At 43.6% G+C, this 19,370-nt stretch overlaps 2 protein-coding genes across 7 annotated transcripts in view; one reads left to right on the top strand and one right to left on the bottom strand.

Moving 5' to 3' along the window:
• Positions 1-3,617: 3,617 nt before the first annotated feature.
• CD180 (CD180 molecule) lies at positions 3,618-9,350 on the top strand. Its single transcript, XM_009975399.3, has 3 exons — positions 3,618-3,740; positions 6,540-6,706; positions 7,340-9,350. The coding sequence occupies exons 1-3, from the start codon at positions 3,651-3,653 to the stop codon at positions 9,063-9,065; spliced, it is 1,983 nt and encodes a 660-aa protein (XP_009973701.2). The 5' UTR covers positions 3,618-3,650; the 3' UTR covers positions 9,066-9,350.
• Positions 9,351-12,318: 2,968 nt separating this feature from the next.
• Positions 12,319-19,370, bottom strand: part of MAST4 (microtubule associated serine/threonine kinase family member 4) — a 308,421-nt gene continuing 301,369 nt past the window's right edge. For all 6 annotated transcript variants that reach the window (XM_042804476.1, XM_042804477.1, XM_033009056.1 and 3 more), the window contains one exon: positions 12,319-18,599. In XM_042804476.1, the coding sequence (XP_042660410.1) occupies positions 14,725-18,599 (3,875 nt within the window). In that variant the 3' untranslated portion in view covers positions 12,319-14,724. The remainder of the gene's footprint in view (positions 18,600-19,370) is intronic.

The raw sequence follows: 19,370 nt of genomic DNA, 5'->3' as shown, positions 1-19,370 counted from the left end.
GGGAATGGTCACAGCCCAAATCCCACTGCCTCAAGGAAAACAGCAATCCAGGTTCTTACCATCCAGCATTTAAAGCAATCATTTGGATTCCTATCCCTTGTTTGTGGTACCAAAGAAAACAACAAACAAGAAAAATCTTAAAATCCATACTTGAAGGCAATGACTGAAAATTATTTTAATCCTTTGATCCTGTACAGACAGGTATTTTGGAAGCTCTGCTGTGTTGGGTTGCCAATCCTTTCTTCTTCAGAGCTACAGAAAACCCAGATATTGACACGATTCATCTCTTATTTAAGAGAGAGTTAACATCTCATAGGAATTCTGAGGGTGCTAAAGTCTGTTTAGTATATATAGACAACTCATTGCACTTTTTTTCTTTCCTTTTAATGTCTTAGATTGATTCCCACTTACTTTTACAGTCATTACACAATTTTTTCCGGGGCAACCCTGAAAGGGGAGCAATTTCCCATTTTCATTCCACCTGCAGCACCCCGCAGAGGCCAGGCTTTTTGCAGGTGCTGTGCTCAGGGCTCTGACAGGGAGCCTTTCCCAACATGAGGGCCAGCCTGCTGGATTTGACACCAGACAAGATTTCCCCTCAACCCGACCAGCCACTCTCCTTCCCAGGCAGAGAGGCTCCTGCAGGACCCAGGATCCCGCCCAGAAATGGGACCCACCTTTCTGCAGCGGGGCTGCAAATTGTCATCCCATGACTTCGTCATCGTGCCAACTGCCCACGTGATGCCCATCTGGCATCACTGAACATGCCAGCACTTCATCACCATAGGCCCTGCGAGGACCAACACCACGTCACTGGTGGTTTTTAAGTGGGGGAAGGGCCACCGCCCATAGGCACATGCCATGGGTGACTCACCACATTTTGGTGAACCTCAAGAACCGTTCCTCCTGTCTAGCTCAGAAATCAGTTTAAAATGGAGAACCTGTGGGGAATGTACAGCCCCCTCCAGGGGACATTTGTTTGCAGGGCAGAGCGACTTTTTCTTTTTCGTGGTGTGGCACAGCACCAGAGGGGCAGTGCAGAGGGAATAATGTGCTCGACTCCTGGCAGTGTTCGCCGTCCCACCAAGTGCTCAGCAACAAGCACTGTCGCACTAAAGCCAATTACTACCACTGGTGTTTGCATGCTGTTAAGGTTCCCATCGTCAGAGCGGGAAGATTTCAGCCAAGCACAGAGAAAATAAAATTATTATCAGAAAAATACTCGTGACGGGGCTCTCCCAGCAACCCCTGTGGTCTGACAGCCCCCTGAATGCAGCGATGGAGGAAAGGATCCACCCAGCACTTGGACAGCATGCAGAAAAGGAGTGCTCTCTGTTTAACGTGGGAGGTGAGTCAGCCTGCAACACCTCTGACTGCTGCAGTCGGAGGGGGGCTGCAGCCTGCCCAAGCCCAAGCTCCCATGGCAAAGCCCCCTGCCAGCACCAAAACCCCCTCCTGATAACTGCTGACATAAACTCTTACCCCTCCCCATTTTGCTTTACAAGCACAAAGAGCTAAATTAATCAGATAGACACATGTAATGAATAATTCAGATACCTCTAGTCATTAGTCATTTTTACTAAGCCCAGTGATTCCTTGTGCACATGGATGAGGAAAGGAACTTCAGTCACCCAATACCAATTTCGCAATGAATTCTTCACTACCCTAAATCGAGGCAGGCCCTGGAATTAATTATTTGCACTGTAAAGCTGCCCATTTCCTCAAACTCCTCCCTGCCCCCTTCCTCCCTCCCATTCCTCCCCCCACCCCCCCCCCAAAAAAAAAAAAAATCTCTGGAGTTATTTCTACTTCATTACATCACACATAAATTCTAAAACACATAATAATATCCTCACTGCACTGCAGGAAGAGGTAGGATTAGCTTTGGCTGATATCCCCTCCTAATTCAGAGGACAGTTCTTACAAACCAACACGTTCATCTTAAATTGGAGGTTTCTGGTATGAGTGGTTTGAGGAAGCTTCCAGAGCTTGTAGCCTGCCAGAAACAAGACACAGTGCAAGTATGAGTCCAAGCTGCCACAAGCCAAGAAAGCACAGTGGGGATGACAGAGACACACCAAGCCTTAGTCTTTGAACATTAGCATGGAAAATGGCAAATAAACAAGGAGCAAACAAAAAGCAAACATCCCAAACAAATTTCTCTGAGATTTTTGCTACCAGTTGCAGAATGAGGAGGATTTCCAGCAAACACAGAGCTGGCTGGGAAAGAGGCAGAGCTGTTAGTGGAATGTGGACTGAGCTTTTCAACTTGGCATTCAGATAAGTTATTTTCTTTTGTATTTTATAAATTAAGGAGGATGGAAAAACCCCAGCCAAATCAGGTGGGCACAGAAGCATCCTAGCAGCAGAAAAATACATCAGCAGGGCACTGGTGCCGTGGCCTCTACGTGCCCACCAGCCCACTCATGAAGTTTAAGTGAAAATGCAAAAGGGAGTGAGCTCTGCACTAGATTCCACTTTGTCTGCTCCTCTCTCCCCAGCCGCCTGCAGGGATGACCACAGCACAGCTCAGGGGTAACCTGATGGACAGACCAGTGCAGACATGGCCTTCATACACTATTTCGGAGCTGAAGCTGCTGATTTTGTGTGTGTCCTTGGCATCAGAGAAGCCCAGATGTGTCCACTTTCCTGGGTGTCAAGCTTGATGCTCTCCAGATGACATCTCGATTGTTTGAAGTTTCACTGATAGTCACCTGGGCTGGAACGGCTCTGTTGTTCAGCCCATCCCCACCATGCCAGGATGCACTTGCTGAGTCCAGTATGTTTTCATCATACCTTTCTTTACTGGGTGGTGAAGAAAGACATCCACATACGACTGTTGAAAAGAAATTGTTAAGCTAATAACTTGGCCATTAAAGAAAAGGAAAAAAAAAGGCAGGTTGAGCTGTCTGGCTAGAGCTACCATTCAGTGCCATCCTGGGCAGCGAGGACCAGACACCCCTGTCCTGCTGGCAGGAGATCCCCTCCTGCCTGCAGCTGTCACACACATACCTATCCTAGAGATTGTTAGAAGTGCTGTCCCCGTCCAGAAAACTAATCATTACTTGCAATCTAAATAAAAGAGGGAAAGAGTTCATTTTTTGATTGAGCTATTGCTTTTCAGCTTTACTCCTTCTACTGAGAGAAGCACATTTCAGCATCATGATCCTTTTTGCAGTTGTTTTACGAGGTCTTATGACTTTCATAAGTGATGTATCAAATTTTGTTCAACTCAAACTTCCTATTACATTAAAATCCCCTTTGGTGGGATGCTGCAGTCTCATCTGCCCTTTTCTTGCTCTATCTCCTACTTCACACTGAACTACACCGTACTTAGTGGAGACATTTCACTCTAAAGAGCATAAAAAACAACTTCCAGTAATTTCCATTTTTAAAAAAATTGTTCCGCACCAGAAAAGTATCAGTGCACAGTAATTTGACTATATTTAAAGCAGGGAAGTTCCTCTTTCACTTCTAAATTACTGTTTTGCTCACACTGAGCCCAGGAGGTTCAGAAAGCTTTCCTTATCCTTAGAATCCCCTTTTCTAGCTGACTCACCCAGTTTGTCTAACCTTTGTTGCTCAGTCTCACCCTCATTAAGGGAAGATAGCACAAGATCATCCACTTTAGCAACCCACCCCTCTCCATAATGGCCTGTGATTTCTACTTTCTGATTTTCACAGCTCTTGCCTGCATTAGCTATGAAGCATCCAGCACCACAGAGACACCGTGCATGGAGGTGAGTGACAGTTGCCAGTTCCTCTCCAGACACAGGAGCTGCGGCCGGTCGCTGGTGGGTACTTGCCTGCCAATGTCCGCCTGTTTTCAGTTCCCGAGGGGTTTCTCTTAGGGGGATCTGAAGGTCTTTTTTGGAGAAATAAGGCAGGTGTCTTGAGATGTGCTCAGGGACATCAGTCGCTGATCGCCCTCCTCCTCACAGCCATGTATCTGCGCATCCTCACAATCTCTCTCACTGCTGCTGGGGACTTTGGGAGCTCATCCAACTGGCAATGCACTTCACCTGCCAGAGAGCTTGAAGGACAATAAAGTTTCAGAGATGTGTTTAGCAGATATTAGAGCTAGACAGAGGACTAGTAATAATAATTAGGATTTTGTCTGTTGTACTGTGCTTCCCATACAGGAATTTGTACACAGTGGTGGGATGATAGGATATCTGCTTGCCATTTTGTCAACGTGCAATACTACATGAGAATAGCAAGAAAATACCAGGGTTTTTCCAGGGGCAGGAGAAAAAGCTGATCCATAAAATTTTTCTTTTCTAAGTGGGGGACAAGGCATAAAAAAAGGAACAATTTTGAATCAGGGAAGAAGTACTGTGGAAACCCAGCCTTATGCAGCATATGTTTAGTGCCAATAGGAAATTTCTTACTGAGTTAAATGTACAAATCCCTGGGTGTTCAGAGTTGTACAGTGGGATCCCCCAGGGGATGGTTGTTCCTCAGCTCCCTGTGAGATCCACTCCATGCTCCATACTCGAAGTATACAGAGAGAGAGCACTTATTCACTGCTTTATTTAAACTGTAAATCATAGTCACTGTTCTCATTTATGGCTAAATATTTTTTATCTGTCAGCTAAATATTTTTTATCTGTCTAGACCACACGCTGCAGCAAACAGCTCCACAGGTAGTTCTTTGCTTATCAGAAAAGCCGATGCTTTCAACACTAAGTCTGTGTTTTGCCATTTTTACAGTTACTGGAACTGCATTATTTTGGTGCCTTTAGGCTGGACCCAAGTCCCTGTGCTACGGCCAATGTTGTCACGGCAGGTACAGGGCTGGCTTTCTGCCCCCCCACATCATGCCAAGCACCCACGCATGGGGGGCTTGTCCCTCCCTTCCAGTGCCATCCCTGGCGCTGAGCTCCAGCCAGGACCCAGCACCCTGGCGGGAGCAGGACAGCACAGGAACCTCACTCCCCACCCACGTTGTTGGTGACAGTCCCTTTCCACTTCTTCCCAGCTCTGCCCTGCCACTGCCAGCGTCTCTCTGCCCCTGCCCACCAGGCAGTCATGTGGGGCCATGGCACTCCCCACACACACCCCAGCACCCTCCAGTTACAGGATTTCTGCTTAAAGGAAAGGAGAGAAGCGTTCACCATATTCCAGCTCATGTTTTGCAAAAAATACTGCTGTTCCTCCCCCTCCAGCGAGGCTACTGAGTACCATCAGTGCCTGTCTGCCTCTCCTGGGCCACAGATGGGTGGAGGCATGGTTTTGTCTCAAACACACACGGTCTCATGTGAAGTGAAAGACCCAAACCCCATGCACTGCTCCCCAGGGTCCACACACGTGAACCTAAACAAAACCACACCGGGCCATGTGCACCGGCCCCACAGGGCACACACCTGCACTATCCCCTGCTTGTCGCCAAGTCCAGGCTCCCACCCATTTCTCTCTGGACACCCCAGTGCTATCTGTGCTTGCTTTCTTCTGGCTACTAGAATAGTTTTGAATTTAATGCAAATGGTCGGATTGACCAACTGTGCAATATGGGCATTTACTTCCCCACGAGCGGGACGTCTCTGAACTTCCTGACAGGATACTGCCAAAGCTGCAGCTCCCTCATGGCCCAGGGGATGCCCTCCCTCTCAGGCTGGCCCCATGACCACCCAGGACAGGCTGTCCCCTTGTCCTCTGGGAGCAGGCCTGGGCGAGGAGGCAGCTGATGCTGCGTTGGCTGTGCCGGTGCTCCCCGTCGCGGCTGGGCTCTTGAGATGCGTGCGATGCTCTGAGCACCTCCCCGCTCTCAGCGCAGCAGGTTATTTCAGGGTGGCACTTCCTTGCATGCCATTGTCCCAGGCTCTGGTTGACTTTCATACATTCACCAGGCAAAGGCAGGTCAGGCATGTTTGGTGAATTTCCCTGGTATCCAGAGAGTAGACTTCTCTATATAATAGATTGGTATATCTTCAGTTAAACTGAAAAGCTGTCACAGACATTTTAATGACTCAGTGTATCAGGTATGATCTTTGTCTAGCCTTGGCTTAACTCTCCCACCTCTCACTGCAGCATGTGACTGAAGTTCAGATCAAATTAATTTGGACATGGTCCCTCTAGAAACATTCCTAAACCTGCTCTTTTTTTACTTCCTCTCTGCAACATTTTCTTAAAGACTTCTCTTAGCTTTGCTATAAGACTCATGAAATTCATAATTTAAAACTAGCTTGTGGGAATGCTTTCTTAGGGATTAATAATTCATCCAGAAGAGTAAACAATCTTCATATGTGATAACTTTGATAAGAAAGTACTACACATGAGAGACACTTCAAATTAGTACAAGAGAGATTCAAGGCATTCGTTTCAAAAACACACTCCACAAAACATCAGGGTGTTGCATTTCAAGCCTGTCTGAGGCTTCCTAGGGCTCTGGCTGCTGTGTATTTAAATAATTCAAAATTCTGTTTGCTTTTGAGTTTGGGTTTTTGTTGTTGTTTTGGTTTGTTTTTTTTGGATGCAATAGTTTCCTATTTATATTCACAGTAAATACCTCTTGTGGTTTCACTATACTTTTTTCACAGATCACAGTAAATAAAAGCTATACCTGTGAAGGTTTAGGATTGAGGGAGATTCCTGAAAAACTACCTGTCACAACAGAAATCCTCGATTTCAGCTTCAATGTGCTCCCTTCCCTCCAGAATTCAACCTTTTGTAAACTGAAGTCTCTTCTCTACTTGGACTTAACAAGGTATGGAAGGAGCATCATCACTTCTGCTCACCACGTTGGTGAAAACCTCTGCCCCTGTTGGAGGCAGAGGCTCCTGGAGCATACCACAGCAGCACCTCCTTGCCTTCATAGAAAAACCACCAGTGGTTTTGATCAACTTAAACAATATCTAGGCTTATCCTCTGATGACAATCATTTGCAGGCCAGTGCGTGAAATATGCATTTTCCAGATATTACTGCTGCTAAGACATTAGAGCAAAGTCACTATAGGAATTTTGTAATTCAATTTTCTATATTATTCCCTAAGCCCTAGAGAAAGACGGGTATGGTCCTTGGAAATGCACAGCATTTTCCACAGGAAAAGAGAGTTTGTTTTCATTAAGCTGGACAGCAAAAACGTCATGTCTCTGTGACTTTCACAAATACTTCCTTACCTCCATTTTTCAGGGCAGGTTTTTCTCCTTACCAGGACCCTGCATTTAAGTGTGAACTTACAAATACCAGGCAAGCACCCATGAAAGAGACAGACAATTTTATCCTGGTGAAGGCAGCTAATGAGATTTTACAGATATGAAGTGCAGTTTGGGTTATCATGTATACCAGGAGAGTTTTGTGAGACATGACACTGATGATGGTTTCTGTTGCTTTCTCAAGGTGTCAGATCAACTGGGTGTATGATGGTGCCTTTCACAACAACAGGCAGCTGAAGACAATTGTGCTGACTGGAAACCTGCTCATGTTTCTGTCTGACACAGCCTTCACTGGCCCATGGTCCCTGAAGCAGCTTGTCTTAACGCAGACAGGAATAACCAGTATGTCCTTTATTCCAATGACAAATCTGAACAGCTTGGATACCCTCATCTTAGGCAGCAACCACATCTCCTCACTGCAGCTTCCTCCCAACTTTCCCACTCAAAACCTCAAATACCTTGACTTTCAAATGAACAACATAAGAGCAATCACAGCAGAAGATGTCCGCGTTCTGCAAAAGACGAGCAATGTAACTCTCATCTTTAAAGGCAATGACATTGTATACATTGAACCTGGAGCTTTCCAGTCCTATTTCTACAGTTTGGACTTTGGGGGCTGCACTGACATCCCTGGGGTCCTGGCAGGGATACAGAACACCACAACCCAGACCCTTTGGCTGGGAACATTTCACGGTGTGGGAAAGGAGCCCTACATAAGCCCGAACGTTTTACAAGGCCTCTGTAATATCTCTGTCAAGGATCTCTATCTGCAGCTACGGCACTTCCAAAACCTAAATGCTGACACGTTTCAGTGCTTGACCAGGCTCCAAAAGCTGGACCTAACCCAAACCCACATCAGTGCGTTGCCCCCTGGCATCAGTGGCATGAGCTCGCTAGCAGAGTTAATTCTCAACGCTAACTCCTTTGAGCACCTCTGCAACATCAGCTCTGCCGCCTTCCCCTCCCTCACCCACATGCACATCAAAGGGAACTCGCAGGTCCTGCAGCTGGGCTCTGGCTGCTTGGAGAAATTGGCAAAGCTTCAACATCTTGATTTAAGCAAGAGTCATATAGAAAGCTCTGACTGCTGTACCAAAGCGCTGAGCGGTTTGAGCAGTCTTCGGTACCTGAATCTGAGCTACAACATACAGCTCCACCTCCAAGACATGCTCATTAAGGACGGTGATAACCTGGAGCTGCTGGACCTAGCTTTCACTCCTCTTTATATCAACACTTCACAGGGTCCTTTCCGAAATCTGCATCTCTTGCAAGTGCTGAATCTTTCCTCCTCCCACATTAATACTAGCATTCAGCAGCTCTTTCAAGGCCTGGAAAACCTCATGCTCTTGGACCTTAGTCACAATAACTTTGAGTCAGGGATCGTGCCAAAGGACAAATTGTTCCAACATCTATCCAATTTAGAGGTGCTAATTTTATCATCCTGTGAACTCACAGCAATAGATGTCCAAGCATTTTACAGCCTCAAGAAGTTACAGCATGTTGATCTAAGCCACAACAAACTTACAGCATTCAGCACAGATGCATTTTCAAACCTCAGGAGCACTTATCTCAATTTTGCCCACAACAGGATCCGTACTGTATCACGTAATAAGCTACTGTCCCTATCTGGCCACTGCATAATCAATTTAAGTTACAACCCTCTGGACTGCACCTGCTCCAATATTGGTTTAATCACCTGGTACAAGCAGAATCTGGATAAAATCGAAAACCCTCAAGAAACAAGATGCTCTGAACCCAAATCACTAGCTGGCTCTCAGCTGGCCACCGTCTCGCTTTCTTGTGGGATCAACACAGCAGGAATCATTGCAGCTGTCCTGGCTATTTTAGCCTGTGGTGCCATCGTCATTTGGGGTGCTCGCTATTTGAAGCAAAATTACCAGCAAATATAAGTTTATGATGGAGATATAGGAAAGATCTACAACAATTGTATTAAGATGACAGGCAACTTACTGTTTTTGTTTGTGATCTGTTTTTTCTTAACTTTTGTAATACCATTTCCATTTGTATTATAACTCCTAGAAAAATAACGGAACATTTTTATCAGGCAGTAACTGCGGGGGATCCACAAATAGGAGCAGCTTAAGGGGAAAACTGCATGTTGAGCTGATGCTTTCTGAAATGCCTCCTTCTTTGGAGAGAAGACAACAGGATTTAAACACCACCAGTTTCTGAAACACCACCCAGTGTCATGGCATAATCTCATGTGCAGACTTCAGCTGGTTAAAACTCAGATGGCTGAAAAAGTGAAATGGCAAACATGTTTCTGTGCAATATCTATTTGCAGAGTATTAAGTACAGATTTTCCTGCAACCAATCTCTGTTCCTCTACACGAATTGTTTTTGATGACCGTATCTTCATCTGTTGTCATTTTTATTTTGTTTTTGATTTACTTTACAGGGTCATGTCTGCTTTCTTATTTGTCTGCAAAATACCACTCATGGGACACCATGTAAACAACACTGCTGAATAGCATACACTGTATGTTTCAGGATACACAAATCCTAAATACAGGGACTGATTATTCTGGAGGAAAATTTAAATATGTCTACAATACACCAAAATATCCAGATTATATATTAAAATTATTTGAAGCCCAAAGATTTAATCTTCTGGGATTACTTAGACTACAAACAGAAAAAGACAGATCTATTTTTCTTTATAGAATTTGTTTGCCCAGCCAAGCTCTGATCTGATGTAGTCGTTGGTTCCCAGTCAGGCCTTTTATTTCTCATTTTTTCAAATACAGCTGGGGATCCAGCACACAAAGATAGCAAGGGCATCACCTGAGGTGAGTGGTGCCTAACAGGACTGAACTCACCACCATCCCGGCTCCTGGTCTACAGCAGCTACAGAAGTCATGGTACAACACAAAACTGCAAAATAGAATTTGTTATCAGTATTTACACTGCGAAGAAACTTGAGAAGATTTTAGCTAACAAGTCACATTTCAGAGTGGTAAGGACTTATCTTTATTTCAATAGGACAAACAAAAACTCAGAGCCAAGTTCCTTTCTTCCCCAACTGTCCTTGAACAAGAAACTATCCATAAGATGCAAGCCAATTTTTGAAAGAGTATTTTACTCTAAATAGGATGGTTGAAGAGGCTAATTTCGAAATCTGTTGACTTAAAAAAAAAATAAAATCCTGATGTCAATGACGGATCTTCTAAGAACTTTCTCTCATTCACTAGTCAGTGACGGATCTTCTAAGAACTTTCTCTCCTTCACTAGTCTTGTCCGTACCTGGAAAAAGAGAAGGTGAGATCCCTTCCCAACCACTCACTCATACCATACCTCCTCATCTGGCAAATACAATGGAAATTCTTCTTCCCCAGCAGCAAACATCCTTCTCCAGCGACTCTCGTATCTCATTCTCTTGCTCCTAATTCACACATGCATTTTGAAGGTCTTGCTGTTTGCTAGAACTTAATTACTTTGTTACTGTTGTCTTACTCTGCAGCCTTCTCCACTCTTCCTGATGCTCCCAAACCTTTGCAGCTTGAACCATAACCTCTAGTGTCACTTCCTACCCTCAGTTTGTTCAAATCCATCCTTGGCAGATGACCAGATCGAGCTGGTCAGTGGAAAGAAAAACTGTTGTTAACCCAAGCCACGAACAGAAGCCATATGCACCCATATATCTTCTAGCATCCTCCTGCTCAGTTATTTATTCTTTCTGAGCTGCCATCTGAGCTACCATCCAAATTCAAGCTTGACATCCCTGCTAAATCTTGCAGACTACATAAGAGGAAAACATGGGGTTTAAGGGAGCATAGCAAACTAGGAGCTCAGTGTTGAAAAAGGGAGTTCACATTTCCCTTTCAGAGCATGAAAGCATTCCCATGCCAGGTGAGATATGGTCTCTTACAAGAGTAGAAGTGAGGATGACAGGCAATGCCAGACACAATACTAGTAACCTTTCTCTCCTGACTTATTCCTCAATGCAAACCCCTTATACCACTCATTTCCTCTGGCAGTGCACGTTTCTATGCCTCCTCAGGCAGAAATGACTGCTGCTGTCCACAGTCAGAGAAGCACAGCAGGTAGAGCAGATAGATCCAGAGTCAATCCTCAACTCTAGCCCTCCCCTTTCCCTGAGCTGCTGGATCCTGCTTTCCCCTCCTCGACTCATCACACTCCCTGACAGTGCACCAGTTTTGCAGACTAACTGCCTTCTGCTGGGCTGCAGCAAGTTGGAAACGTTGGGGCTGACCTGCAGCTTCCCCCCACCTATTGGTTTCAAACAGAGAGCACAGCAGCAAAAGTGATGCTGTAACACTGCTGCACTTTGTTTCATTCAGAGAAAAAAATACAGAGAAAACAATGCAGTAGTGCAGTGTGAACAAAAATAACCACCCTGCTGTGCAGCTGTGCAGAGCTACCAGCAATGCAACAGTGAAGATGCATTTTAACAGATGTCACTCCTCTGCAAGAAGTGGAAAGATGAAAATCAGGGGAGCAATAGTCCTGCTCTGTTGCTTCTCCTGCCAAAAGGATTTTTCTTCAGAGGCCACTGGATACTAAGGCACTCTGCTCCATCTCCCCTGCCTGGTTCACTGCACCTGTTTTATTCTTTTTTTCTCATAATAGAAGATAAAGGGAGATTTGATGACGCTCAAGAGATAGAGATTTCAAAACTGATGAAAACACTGGACTTACACATGCTCCAGCAATTTGTTAAGGCTGCAAGTTTAGCATGAATTAAAAAGAAAAAAAAAAAAAAAAAAAAGAATAAAGATTGGGTATTTCAAGAAGGTACTCAAAAACATATTGATCTATTGTAATGAATGATAATACATGCTTTGAAGGAAAGACTTAAATGCCACGTTACAGCCTACTGCCATTATTAGCTACCAGTCAGAATATGCCATCTACCATCACTCTGGGCTTAACTTCCCAACAGCAGAGCAGTGGTTCCAGCCAGTGTGTGAGACAAGATACTCAGCTATGCAGACCTCCTCTGTCTCCAGGCTAAACTGCATTTCCTCATGCAAAATCCTCAGCCAGCATGTACCTTAATGGGTGCACTGAGCTGGCCCCAGAGAAAAACCCCAAGTAACTGCTCTCCTCTGAGTAGAGCAGAGATGTGCCTTAAGTTACATGAGTTAGAGCAGTTAAAGGAAAAATGCTGACACAACAGCGTTTCATGCTGAATTTTTATTTCAACATTATGCAACTGCATAAGTATAAATAACCGTGTTCAACATACAACAATTATGACATCCAGAAGGTTTCTTAGAGAAAATAAGACTGCACTTTATTGCACAGACCCTAACAATTTTTTTTCATTTTTTTCTTTTTCTTTTTTTTTTTTTTTTCCCCAAGCTGAACAATCTACAGCAGGAAGTCTACAAAAGAACACATCAGATCTACAGTCACGTAAAACTGACCAAGTAAAACACAGGCAGGAGAATCTCTATCAGTTTATCTATCACTGATAAACACCAACAAACGTGTACTACATAAACACAAGCTTAAGCACTGTAACTTTTCCAAAATGTAAAGTACTTACTTGTCAGAAGTGATAATGAACTATACAAAATATACATAAAGGTATACTGTAAACAAGTAGCTAGATGTGCTTTAAACTAAACAAGAAGACAGCTGAAAAAATGCAGAAGAATGTAAACTAGGAAATACCTCCCAGATAGAAATGTTACTTTGAAGTGCATTAGCATTCATTTGTAGTAACTGCCAAAGCACAGATGAACTGTAAATGTTGAGACCATTTCACCGTTAAAACTGCTCCAAAAATATCACCCATTGCTCGCTAGCTCCTCTGTGAACGCAAAGGCCGCGTTAATGTTCTAGTGCCACATGAAAATTCAGAAGGACTTCTCTGTGGTATTATCCTTCCATGACAGGTTTGCTGTAATCCAACTCAACTAATCAGTATACTAAAGTCTTCACCAGAGGGAAATGAAGTCTGCAGTCAGCTGTCATACAAACCTCCAGGTCAAGATTACACTGTGCTTTTACGAAGAGTTTTCTAGCTTTTGAAACAGAAAGACAATCCGTAAGCCCTGATAAAACAGGTAGGGGCCTAGCTCTACTATGGGTATATGTAACAGAAGTAAGTAAAACAAGCATTCTGTTGATCCCAATCATCTAAAAACGCACATCTGCATGGGTATTCTGTAGTGCTTCCATACAGGTTTCAAATTCTACCTTTCCTCCTTCAAAACAAACTCAATACCTCCACACTATAATGATCAAAATCTACATGTTCCACAGTATACAAAATTTAAATAAGGCTTAGCAAAAGTAAAAACGACAGTTACATTCTAGCACCAAATAGCTCCAACAGGTTCCTTTGTTACAAAATGCTTCTTTTTAAGTTACAGTATTTACTTTTTTGCATACAAATAATAAGATTATGTTATGAAATGTATGGAGCTACTCAATGCATTTAGAAATTAATGTGAAACTCAGAATTACTTGCTAAATACAACATAAGGCCCCAGCTATGTATTAAAACATATCGGATGTCCTGAACTTTTTTGAAGATACGATACCGAAACTGCTGTTTTTATCTTTTTACCTTTCCTGTCATAAAATAGAAAAAAGCTATGCCTGTATGAAGCTAACTGCCCTATATACCTTGATAATATGTACTTTCTAAATGTATTAGAAAAGAGAGATGAACATACTTGTACTGCAAGTCATGTGCTTATATTTGTGCCTCACACTGTAAGGGCCTGGATTTAAAAAAGCACAAGTCAAGAGAAGATTGCAGCACAAAGCACACTGTATGTGCTTCAGTCTCCGCCTTGTCTGTGGTGCTCACAGAACACAATCTGACAGACTAGATGAGAGCCACCATTTCACTACAGAACACAACTCTTGCCAGGATGCCCCGATAACCAAGTGGTCCTCCCACAGCTTTAACATCTACTCTGAGACAGGCTTTGTGTGACAGGGAGATGCAGTTAGGTTTTGTGTTAGATCTGGTGAAGCAGTCAGCCAAATACAGTACTATCAAAATTGGATTAGTAAAAATACATGTAAAAACTCACAATAAGTAACCTTATTTACTCTGTACTAGTATTTTCTTAACCTCTAGATAGAATTTTTAGTGAGTAGAAATGTGGCCTGTTTTTGCTTTCCAGTCAGACCAATGCTTGTGCATATCCATGCCAGGTCTGGGTTTTAATAATTCGATTTTATATTTGAGTATGGCAAGTAAGTGGCGAAGCAACTATCTTAAAAAAGGGGAGAGTAAACAACGCAATCAGCAGCAAAGTATATATGCTACATTCAAACCCCAAACACATCACTAGGTATTTACAAAGGAAAACTTTTCTTCAACAGCTCTCAGCTGTAAACGTATTTTTGTACAAATACTATATGGTAACAGTTTTACCGGTTACAATTGCGAAGGCATTTTGAAAAAAAAGTCCTCTCTTTATATATCCCCTTGTTCTCTTTTCTTCAGTGACATGAGAGTTTTGCCACACAAAGACATGACACAGTGCTGGTTTAAAGGCAGCCCAATATATTGGTATTGTTTTAGCTAGTCTTGAATTCACTCCTGCTGGGTCTTAAGAGTTAGCAGGATTTTTTGTGAGGACTGCGTGAAGCTTCCTTTCCTCGCCGCTGCCGAGATGAGTCTTTGTCATCAGAAAGTGCATTAGGGCAGTCAGCTGTGGTGGCTGACTTGGATAAATCTTTACCTACATTCTGTTTTCTTGAAGCAGACTGCTGAGCCTGAATGGCATCTTTTCCCTTTACATCCACAGTGTTAACAAAAAAAGACTTTTCTTGATTTTCAGGTTTCCCCCCAAGGTTTGAAGCGGGGCGGTGGGCTTCTACTACAACAGTAGCACTTTGCAAGGCCGTCAGTGATACACTTTTAGTCATTTCTGCCTTACCACTCCCTGCGGAAGAGGTGCTTTGCTTATTTAGTTCCTTGCAGGTTGCAGAAAGCTCAGGTGAGCCTGCTTTAACCTTTACTGAAGATGCATCACTCTTTGCTGAAGACAAAACAGATACTTCTTGTCTACATTCAGAGACATTTGCTGAACAAGTCAGCAGCTTTCCTGGTGTTGCAGCCACACGACAAGAACTCTGGCTACTGGCAGCTGACAAATGCTTTATTGCAATCTGCTTGTTTGTATTCTCTAGCTGTTTTTGATTAACTTGTCCTTTCCCTTTTGAATCTTGAGAGCTTTTGCTACTTGCAGTAGCTTTTTCTGCTGCTTTCCCTCTGGCATCACAGCTTGTGAGGCAAAGGGTAGGCTCTACTTTCCCACTGTCAAGCTGAACATAAAGTGCGTCAGTGCATATTTTTCCTTCAGGTCTTTTGTCTGAAGAGATCATCTCGTTACTAGGACTTGCTTGTTTGCTCAGCAAGACAGAGTCTTTCACAGTGGAAAACTTTGGAGACATGGTATGTTTTTCACTGAGGTGAAGTTGCTTTTGATCAGCAGATTCCCCCAAGCCTGCTGGTTCTTGCCTCTGTACCTGCTTTTCTCTCTCTGGGCCTGCTCTTACCAGGTTGACAGCAGAGGATATGGGCTTGGTGTCAGAAGTGATGATGCTCATTTGGAGGGTGGCTACTGAGTCATGCTCCAAACTCACAGGCCTTTCAGACTGCACATGTTCATTGCTCATTTTCCTCAAAGAGACTGAAACAGAAGAAAGAGGATCTAGCACATTTTTACTGTCATGTTTCCCATCTTTCCGGGAGCTGCCACGCACCTGAATGATAGTTTCTTTTTCTTTTATGGTTGGGGTGCATGGTTTTTGTGACAATGTCTGTTTATCCAAGTACTTAGACTTAGAGGAACTCATGTCAGAGGCTGGCCTGTGTTTATTGCCATTGCTTTCCGCGTAGGTGGCAGCAGGCTTCACATGTTCTTGGACACTTACGTGAACATCTTCAGCACAGTTTCTGCTTATGGTGTCTCTCACAGCAGGGGAGCCTGAAGTGTTAAGTTGCTGCCGAGGAACTTGGCTGGACAGCTCTCTCTCAGTAGTTTGAAACCTTGTGTCAGTGAGCTGCTTCTGATCCTTCTTTCCTAAATCTTTGGCATTGTCCCTCTGCACAGAGGAAATCAGTGCAGACTTCTCATTTTTAGGATCACAATCTATTGAGGGTTGCATGGGCCGTTTGGGTGGAAGAATTTCACTCTTTGATTCTGTGATAAGTTTCTTAGAGTCATTGAGAACTTTCTGCTTGGTAACGTCCCTTTCCACAGAACTACTAGCAACACAGTTGTCATCTTTGTCTAGCTGTTTCAGTGATTCTCTGCCATCCTTTGATTGTGCCTTGGGGCCAGCTGCCTGCATTTTCCCTTGCATCTGAGGTGGAATGGCAAAATCAGCAGAATTTTTTTCATTGCCTTTGGAGTAGCTCGTTACCAGGACATCTGAGATGGATACCTTCAGAGATGACTCTCTGATCACCTCCACCTTTGCAGGGATAGGCTCACAACTTCTCTGGGCTACTGGCTGTTTAGCAGGCAACTCCTTTTGTATTTGCTTCTCTTTTCCTACAGCTTTTTCAGGAGTGCTTTGGACAGCAGAAAGTTTGGAGTATGTTTGAGTAGTTTTAACGCTGTGACTTTGAATAACACAAGACTTTGTCTCTATTGAATTGTCCTTCTGTTTTGAAGGGGAGGTGTCTTTCTTTTGAACAGCTTCGGTAACAGAAATACTGCCTTTAGTAGATGGACTAGAAACTTTTTTCTCTGTCACTACTTCTGTAGCCACAGGGATGACTGGTGGATTTGGAGAACCCTTGTTTGTTTGCAGAACCTGAGGCTCTGATACATTGACTTTGCCAGATTTTGAATAGCTTAACAACTGCTCTTTCTGACAGGCCAGTTCTGCCTTCCTACTGCTTCCTTGTGGTGCTGGCTGTTTAGGAGATCCCCCATCATTGCTGGTGCTCTGTCCTTCTGGCAGCACACACAAAGGCAGTTCAGCCTTTGAACCCTGTGGCCCAGAAAGTAAGGCAATGTCTAGCGTGCCTTCTATTGGCTTCAAACAGGAAACAGACCTCCCATCAAGTTTATATTCTGATGGACTTTTTCTGACAGGTGCCTCAGTGGAAATAAGGGCTGATTTTTCCACACTCATGTCCGCTCGACCATTCAGGGTCTTGAGAGGAACAAAAGAAACTGAGTTAATCTGAGCAGCATGTGCACTGCCAATAAATGCTCTACCATCGGCAACTGCTGCAGAGTCCTGCTGTATGTTTATGGGTCTGCCTGTATTAAGTTGAAGGCATTCATGAACATTTGATGTCAATTTGGGTTTTAGCACTGGACAGACACTGTCATCTTTTTCTTCCATAGACATTTTCTTTCTAAGATAATCAATATTTGCAAGTTTACCATCTAATTTTTCAAATTTGACAAATTCTTTTGTTGGTACATTTTTATCTGTGTTGTCTCCCTTTCCATTTGGCATCTTGTCAGAGGACTGAGGTAGCACATCTTGCAGTGTACATGGAGGGGAAATTCTTTTGAAGTCGTAAGAAATATGACTGAGTTCATTAGGTGGAGGCCCATGGCACAATATCTGTGCATCTAAAGCAACACCATCATTTGATCTCAAGTTTGCATTCTTTTGAAGGGTGTCTTTGAGTATGCCAGCAGCTGACTGGGTCTCCAAAGCAACAATTTTTGTTTCAAACTGATTTGATCTTTCTAATACCTTCTGAAATGCTTTTTTGTCTCTTTCTTCTAATCTTAAGGTATTGGGATTTTCTGGTTCACTGCTAGGCTCATGTATAGCAGTATTTGCTTTTTCAGCAAAATCTTGCTTTTTTGTAACTATCTTGACCTTCAGCTTCTCTCTGTCTAGCTCATCAATGGATTCTTGTCTACCTAATTTTCGGGAGATGGGTCGTTTCAAGCAGCCCTGCTCCGCAGGCCTGACTCGTGTAAGTGAAGGCACATCACATACATTCTCCTCCAAGCTCTGAAGAGTTATTTCCCTTTGGGACAACTCTCTATTCACTTCTTCCTGAGTCACTTCCAGACTGTGTTTTCGTGAACATAAGTGTTTCTTATCACTGCCATAAGAGGGTGCAAGTTTCTCTTCAGATTGGACTCTCTTTAACAGTGGAGATCTTGGTGGCTCTGCACTCTTTGGCCTCACGATATGCCTTACAATGGTTGGAGGGGAGTGCATTTTGCTAGGAAAAGACTGAACTATTTTTGTATTTCCAATTGAATGTCCTAGCAATGGTGATGGAGATCGTTGAGGGGATGTCGGCTGGGGTGTTGGAGAAGGTGTCCGTGCAAGAGGAGAGAGAGGAATGCTGCCAGCTGATTTGCGTCTTCCTGATCTGTATCTTTGCCCACCAAGCTTTGGACCCAGGCCATGAAGAGTGCTGGGTCTTATGTGTCCTGAACCAGCTGGAGAATTGGGAGCACTTGAACTCGGGGAGCTACTCTGGGAAGAGTTAGTACCTACAAAGGGAACAAACAAACAAACAAACATAACAACAACAAGTTTTTTAAAATGTTGTCTAAATGCTCAGTGCAACACAGACTTTCACTGGTCCAAAAGGCCTACGTGCTGTCTGCTGCCACAATGTTCCAAAATTTGGGAGGTTTTGAGGGACTGAGCTGTAAACCCCTCAGCATTCCAGTTTATGTTGCTATTTCTCCCTTTCCAGCTCTGTTCCTTCATCTCCTTTTAGTTATAGCTTCCTTCTATCTAAATAAAATAGCTAATGCTTTCTGCCACTTCAGAGCAACAATTAAGGCTTTCCAAATAATTCACCTTTGCCAAGGGATTGTACAACAGCAGCCACTTTTAGTACACACTGAAATCATGACAGAAGCAAAACAGGAAAAAGGGGTAGGCTTTCAGGAGCCAGAAAGATGCATATTTCAGCACCCAGCCAATTATTTAGCAATAAATCTGCATTCATGAGAGCCCATGCTAGTTCCATTATGTAGCAACTTCTTCCTCAGTTTCATCCTTTTATCCATCAAGCCTTGCCTAGGCTTCAAACTTGGACTGTTTATTACTCAATTTATAGCCACTGGATTTGGATTTAAACTCTGGGACAAACCTAACAGACAGTTCCCTTTTAGATACTTCTGTATCATAAAAGCACCTTTGATTTTGCATCAGGAATCTTTTTTCTTTTCAAGACAGAAATCATCTGTTCAGTGATTATGCTTGTCAGACCTGACTACTCTTAGCAGAGTGTAACAGATGTCCAGGCCTCA

This window comes from Tyto alba, unplaced genomic scaffold, assembly GCF_018691265.1.
Source record: "Tyto alba isolate M040663 unplaced genomic scaffold, T.alba_DEE_v4.0 Super-Scaffold_42, whole genome shotgun sequence".
In the NCBI taxonomy this organism is placed as follows: Eukaryota; Metazoa; Chordata; class Aves; order Strigiformes; family Tytonidae; genus Tyto; species Tyto alba.
Note: the sequence above shows the minus strand (reverse complement) of the source record. Positions and strands in the feature narration are given on the sequence as shown.

What these genes read in the sequence shown, in the direction of transcription:
- CD180 (XM_009975399.3), top strand. Translation starts at nt 3,651, where the DNA reads ATGGCCTGTGATTTCTACTTTCTGATTTTCACAGCTCTTGCCTGCATT. An exon ending in CAGAGACACCGTGCATGGAG is followed by an intron (nt 3,741 to 6,539) that starts GTGAGTGACAGT and finishes CTTTTTTCACAG; the next exon opens with ATCACAGTAAATAAAAGCTA. An exon ending in CTCTACTTGGACTTAACAAG is followed by an intron (nt 6,707 to 7,339) that starts GTATGGAAGGAG and finishes TGCTTTCTCAAG; the next exon opens with GTGTCAGATCAACTGGGTGT.